The 7,498-nt window shown below is 34.0% G+C and overlaps 1 protein-coding gene across 1 annotated transcript; it reads right to left on the bottom strand.

Moving 5' to 3' along the window:
- Positions 1-5,330: 5,330 nt before the first annotated feature.
- On the bottom strand, positions 5,331-6,292 carry LOC117605918 (small ribosomal subunit protein eS19-like). The gene is made up of 3 exons (XM_034327731.2): positions 6,134-6,292; positions 5,879-5,949; positions 5,331-5,760 (listed from the first exon to the last, which is right to left on the bottom strand). The coding sequence occupies exons 2-3, from the start codon at positions 5,947-5,949 to the stop codon at positions 5,367-5,369; spliced, it is 465 nt and encodes a 154-aa protein (XP_034183622.1). The 5' UTR covers positions 6,134-6,292; the 3' UTR covers positions 5,331-5,366.
- Between the last annotated feature and the right edge of the window lie 1,206 nt (positions 6,293-7,498).

The following is a 7,498-nucleotide window of genomic DNA, read 5'->3' as shown; positions in this document are numbered from 1 at the left end:
GCAAACGAGCATTGGGGATTGAATAATTCCCGTTTCAATAAAGGGAAATCTAGGACACTTTTTTCTCTTTCTTCAACAGGACCAGCTTTGAGGATAAAAATTCATTCGGACTAGATTGATCGGGCCTTCCGAGGGTAGTTTTTTTTTATCGCAAACAAAAACTTTTTGGAAATGAAAAAGTGTTTTTTCCCTAAAGGGGAAGAAAAATTTATCTTAAGTTCATGTATGAGATAGAAACTGAAATGGAATTATTAAATGACTACATTTTTATTTATAATTTAAAATTATTTTATCTTTATATATTCTATCTAATATCAATTATACTTTATAAATTATACAAACATAATTCTACCAATAATCTTGCATTAACTATAAAATTGAATGTGAAATTGCAAAAAATATGGGTTAACACAATGAGAAAAATAAAAACCAAATACGATTTGCGAGAGAATCTGAGCTACGTGGACAAAAAGTGATAAGTTCTTTTGTGATGGTGAGTTGAAAAAGACCCAGTACATTACCAAGGAAAATGAAACGATCCCGAAAGGATCTTAATTGGAGAAATTAAGCGTCTTTACGATAAAAAGCCTAACCCTTGTTAGCAGAAGGACGCTTAAAAAGGTCAAGAACGGTCCTAAAATAAATGTTTTCAACAAAGAATTCGTCGTAACAGACATTTTGAAGTCTTCAATCAAGCTAAAATTAAATGTTTAATTAATCTAAGCATTATAAACTCAAACATAAAAATTCTGAACCGTTCGTGATTTTCCTAGCCCGTCTTATAAAAACAAACTCCTAAAGAATGAGGAAGAATAAAAATGTTTTGTTTTCGACTGAAACTTTTCCGTGAACCATATTAAAATATCATAAATTACATTCATTTTCGACAGGAACGAAAGCCGCGGATGAATAACAAGTGTCCCAGTAGTCGAGAAAAACGCGTGTCGCGTAGAAAGAAAGCGAATGTGTCATGACAATGCGACCACTGAAAATAAATCTGTGGCACGCAGTTTTCATTTGCGTTTTAAGCAGAAACCGAAACAAAAACCGTAAGATGTCGGTAGGAGTTTCAGGCCATTTCAAATGTTGCATATCAAATAACCGATTTTGAAATATAGAAAGTCTCAGAATTTCATAACATACAAGTATTTGGCAATAATACTTATAGTACACCAATGTAAAGCTTAAGCTTTGGCAAAAATGGCTGAACAAACGTCTCGTAAAAATTCTTAAAACAAAACGACTGGTCTTCAATTATAGCAAGCTGTGAACCGGAGCGAAATTTAGTTTTGCTTTTTTACGGGATAAAGACTGTTCGGGAAAAAAAATATTGAAAAACAGACTGAAATTTATACGCTATTGCGTTCTATGTTGTGCGTAGAACGTGAAGAAGAAAAACATGAATAGTTAATGATAGGAGTGTTTGTTAACTGAACTTTCTTGATATGATGGCTATAATAAACTATATTCCAGTTAGTTTATTGCTTTTCTTATCTAAAACAAAAGCAATTTTATTTATCTTCTGATACATATTTTACCTGCATTTATACGTAACATGAGATCTAAACAACTTATACACGTGTAGAGTACCGAACAAACAAATAACATAATTTTTAATTATTAAATATTGTAAATTTTAGTATGTAATTGAAATATCATTTTCTCTTTGTAAACATTTATGTGGTGGATAGCCACAGACGTATATTCAAGGTGTTCGGCTAAGGGTGGGAATCTTTCGAGGGGATGCTAGGTAGGGTGATTCCGAACAACTTGTTTTTTACCAAAATGCTCGTTAAGGCGTAGTTTCTGAATTATTAATGAAAAAACGTCGATCAATCACGTAAAGGACGCAGGATCATTGGCTACGAAAACCAAGGTCTTTAGTGTTGAAAAAATGTATAATTTAACAAGTTTCGTAAAAACAATTCTTCTACTTAAAGGAATAATGAAATTTTCATTAATTGACGTAAATACACCCCTAATTTTGATGTTGGTCACCGATAATCCCCAATGACAGTAACCATGTTAATTACACGGTCTAATATAACAGACAACGGTCCTTTCTATCGCAAGTGATCAGAAACGAGCAATATCCGTTTGACACTGTTGCTCTCACCGCAAAGAAATTTAATTCAACTTCGAAGCACGTTTCTAGCACTTTACACGCGCGACAATCGATCGTTTCGTTCATCCTTCTTAATTCTCGGGGGGTCAATCTCATCGCTGGATCAACCTTTTTTCTATCCCTTTACCAAGAAGCTTTGTTTTTCTCCTCCCTTTTTGTACAAGGTGTTTCAGAACCACAATTACTAACTAGAAGTACTAACGCAACTTCGAAATCATGATTTATTTTAGTAAACCACGCGTTTTCAGATGAAAATTACCTCCAGCAGAAAGTTTTCAACTTCGTTCGTAAGAAATTAATTGAAATCATTCGGAATGTGATGAATAATAAAATAAAAACAGCAGAATTTATTCAAAATCTACTAAGAAGAAAGATTTAAAAATGCAGTTTCCGGGAAACCAATTTTCAACGATAAAATCCGTCGCTTTTGATGCGGAGAAGTTGATGTGGAAAGCAAGGAAAATTCTTTCCAGTTCGTCATAAGATTCCAGAGAATTCTGTTTAAGATTATATTCCTTGACAAGACCCAGACCTAAAACGAAATCGCCCGAAGGGAAAGAAAGAAACTACGATGCGAGACAAGGGTGAATTTCAATGTTCTGAATGTAAATGTAACTTTGGTACAATTTTCCTTTTATGGAAAAAGTTTTTGTCATTTCCGTCAGATCAATGATTGAATTACATTTATCGTGGAACACCTTGTATTAAGGGACCTCGAACGAGCTTGTAAACAGACTTCACTGTGCTAACGAACCGAATGGATCTTGTTCCCTTCCTGTCGCCCTACGAATTCAGTTCATATCAACCGAACTCACTCGCTAAATTTACTGAACGAGGGAATACGAACCAGTTGTTTATTGCGAGATCGCAATTTCCAGAAGAATTTCTGAATAAGCTTTTGTTCGAACAGTTGAGTTAACATTATTAATAACGTTTGCGTTAATTTTAATGCAAATAAAATTTTACGAATGAAATTATTTTATTTGCAACGGGATATTGAGTTATAAAGACATAGGAACACGGCTTACGGCGGGGGCGAGCATTGAAAGAAGTAAATTTTCGCTCTCCACGATCATTAATCCTTTTAACTATTATAATCATTCAATGCAAAACATTTATGTCTTGAAACAGCGGAAATGTAATTTAACTTTTTCTATAACACCCACGCTGAGAAATTTCTCGTTGCAAATAAAATTGTTTCATCTGCGTTGGAATATTGAGTTAAATAATCTGCTATAAAAACGTAGGAGTGTAGTTTCCGGCGGAGGCGACCGCAAGAGAATATTTACGCTATCATACGGCCATTAACCCTTTCATTACTATACTCGCGTCTATGATCGTCCGCCGCACAGCGTTTATATTTCAATACAGCAGGGATGAAACGGAAATTTTCATGACATCTATGCTAAAATGTTTCTCATTGCAAATAGAATTTTACCGCAAAATTATTTAATAATTCGCTTGGTTTCGTGAATTTGAATTCTATTTATTCCCTACTCGTTTGATGTGGTGAACAATTTCTAGGAATAAGATTGTCCTGCTCTAGTTACCAGCCGGAAGTGTCAAGGGAGTGTATTGTACACCAATGAGTGTCTCGAAATTTTCCTGCTATTTTATTTATCGTTACGAGAGTGATGGAAGGCGGTCCGAGCCCGAGGGATCGATAACTGTTATCGCGGTTGTTACCATGGATACATCAAAGCTCGTTCGTTAACGCTTGAAAATGATTAAGACATGGCTGCAGCTTATTACTAGGAGTTAATCAAATTCGACAATCGGTTGGGGTAAGGTAACGGGGATGGATGTACCATGGGGGATTACGAGGCCGATAGGTTACATCAGTTAGCGGTGTCTTTTCTGTTTAATTGACCTTTTGAGTGATGTCAACGTATATATGCGTCCTACCGAGAGCTTATCAAAGTATATTATCGATCCATATGTGCGGTTGATCAAATTTCATCGTCCTACTACCCCTAACCATTGAATTAGGACCACTAAATGTTTCCAATGATTTTTAATGGTTTTATATAAAAGGAAAAATTGCCAAATGTTTAAGAATATTCACCCTCTTCCCCCAAATTAAGAAAAGCAAAACAAAAAATTTCGTAATTTTCGTGACTTTCAGATTCAGAATTTCTCTTAGTAAATTGTAAGTAGTATATGATAGATAAATAAAAGAAAGATCAGTGTTAATACGTAACTGAATATCACAAATTAGCGCAGACCCTAGGACCAAATCTTTGTTTTCTCTGTAGTTCTAAAACTGAGCATTTTTGTGATCAGTCTTCTTTAATTAGCTAAAGGAAAATTAGTCCTGGAAGGTGTTTGGTTCTCCAACAGTCCTTATCAGGCTAGGTGTCGCTGACACGCGTTTCTCTTTCGACGTCTTAAGTGATATCTAAAGATAGGACCATTGTCTTGGAAGCGCGCCTCTTTCTCTCATCGAATTCTGAAAAGGGCCACTGATCTATGAATAGGTCTTTGCCGCTTCTTTCTTATTCCTCTTACATCATCGTCAAGTCTTTTTATCGAGCTTCACTCGATGCTGCTGACACAAAGATGGTGTTAGTCGCTGGTGAGCTCGATTTCTGGACCCGAACGAGAAATTTCTCGTTGTCTTCTTAGAACGCCATCACCGGAAACCTGAAAGAACATGATAGATTAGTAGGAAGCTTATGTTTTCAATCTCTTTCAGAAAGTTTACCTGTTCATCCGTGTATTGGGCCGTATTTCAATTAGAATAGAATTATCTAACGTTTGATGATCATAGATTCATTGTGGCGAAATTTTAAAAAGGGTAAAGTCATAACATTTGATATACCTAACACAGAAATGGTATAGAGATATATTTTTAATTATAACACGAGAACGCTGTTTTTAATTTCTGTAAATAACTGAAGGATTATAGGATAGATAATATCACTTACTCTAAGAAAAATGGATTTACGATTCGTCGATTTAGTTTCGATCTTTGGAAAGCGTAAGGAGGGTCAAAAGTGCTTAAAACAGAGTGTTATGTAATATAAAAGATATTTCTTGATTTATTATTAATAGAATGCTACAAGGGACAAAAAGAGGGAATAATGTTGTAAACAGAAAAAATAGTCTGTTTTCTGTAAAAGGATGATTCGTTTAGATTACAATTATATTTTAATTAACTTAAGACAGACAAAACAAGGTTTAAATACAAATAAAGCTACCAATGTATGAGTTTTCCATTTTTATTTCAGAGGTAGAAAAATCAAAGGCAGAGAGTTTCTTGCATTTTAAGTTGTTTTTTGCTTTTTGCTTTCACTTGCGCTGCAATACGATCCAAATCTCTACGACCTTGACTGGTAAGTTTACGTCCACCAAGAGGAGCCTTTTCGATCAGTTTCAATTGTTCTAAGCTTTGAAGGGCTTTACGAGCAACACCTCCAGCAGAACGGCAGAAATGACTGGGGTGGGTACCATTACGTTTGCGTCCACCAAAAATCTTTGTAACTGATCCTACACCAATTGGGCTGCGGATATAAATGTGACGAACCAAAGCAGCACACCTGATGTAATACCAGTCTGGATCATAAGGAGCAAGTTCCTTAAAACGTGCAGATTTTACAATATCCACCCATTCTGGAACGCGCATTTTACCGGTTCTAAAAAACAAAAGTCAATATATTTCAATCTTAAAAGTATTATGTACATCAATATGTTCTTTTCGAGGTTATACCACACTTTGAGGTTAGATATACTTCTGTAAAAAGAACTGCTTACTTTTTCAAGAACGCGGCAAAAGCTTTTACAAATTTATGTTGGTCAACATCTTTTAGCGTTACTGAAGGCATCTGAAACAAATTGTTTATAAAAATGGTTAATAATCAAAATATGTCTATAACCTAAACGATACACGTGTATCATCATAACAACAAACACTTCAATACCATGATCAAATGCAATCAGAAATATAACAGAATATATATAAATGATATCAGAATAATATTTATTGAATTATATTGTAAATTGCGTTACCTTTTCTTACAAATAGATGCTAAATTTGATGCACAAAAAACACATTCACTCGGTTCGAAAATTAACCGGAAAGAAAGATCTCTAGAGGGCGCAACAAGCTTGAGGAGAGCGTAAGAGGAAGTAAGCAGCAAAATTTGAAATACGGAAGAGCAGTTCAATGATTAAACCAACTTTACTCATTATATTATTTATTTGACAAGTCAAACAAAGTTGTAAGTATATATATGTGATTCTGGGTTTACGAAATTTTATTTTTAGTTTATATTTCTATCTAAAAATAATCACTAATTAAATAACTTTATCGTCTCCGCGTTATATGAATTCCAGCGACATCTGCCGATAAAACACGAATGCATATACCACAGACAAGGTATAAAATAGACGTATAATCTTATGAGACTTCATATTGCACGCTCTGCAACACCGACATAGCTTTTGTGAGTCATTTTGTGGCGCACTCTATGATTTAGGACGGTGATTTTAGGAACTACATCGGGGCTGAAGGAGCGAAAGATCTTTTTAAAAGAAGAAATCAAAGAAATAAAAAGAACTCAATAAATGTACTGCGTATCTAAGCATGTTCGCTCGAAAATTTTTATGCAAATTTTTACTTTCATTCAATAATGAATTCCTCTCGAAAATTGTTATAAGAAAAATATTTGTTAGTCAACGTAGCGAATTTCTATCAAATGAAAAGCAGAAATTATGTGTTCTGTGGACAAGAGCGAGATCTGGCGTCTGACCAGAGTCATGGATAAAGTCATGGCCTTTCCAATGTACAACTTCTCTGCTTGAAATATCTTCGCCAGGGTTGATTTCTTTCTACCATTGCGTATCAAACAACTTCGTTCTTTCTAAATTCCATATTTTGTGATTTTGTTTTTATTTTATTTTTAATCGACTTCGAAAAGAAGGAGGTAATTAGTCATTTGTAATTAGTCAAAAATCATACAAGTTCCTTTTTTAGGAACTATAAAATTACTGTAGTTATACGTTCTATATGGTAATATTGCAATCCCGAAAATACTTTTCTGAATTTAAACTATTGTTTCCCAATTAAAAAATATATAAATCTTTTTATCGTAGCGCTTAGCTTGATATCGCTTTCTAAAAGTTATCTTTAGAAAACGATATCAATTACCAGGTCACACCACATGGAGGTGGCTACGTTAGTGACCCACCCTAAAATCATAAGAACGTGAAACCATTCAAAACATACAACATAAAATAAAAATTTAAACAATACAATCTTGAAATAGAAAATAAAATTAACATCCTAATATCAGAAACAATTGAGAAAATAATAATTCAACAATAAAATGCTGAAATAGAAAGTATAATTAACATCATAATTTCTGTAACAAT

This window comes from Osmia lignaria, chromosome 2 (genome assembly GCF_051020975.1).
Source record: "Osmia lignaria lignaria isolate PbOS001 chromosome 2, iyOsmLign1, whole genome shotgun sequence".
NCBI lineage: Eukaryota > Metazoa > Arthropoda > Insecta > Hymenoptera > Megachilidae > Osmia > Osmia lignaria.
This window is presented reverse-complemented; position numbering and strand designations above follow the sequence as displayed.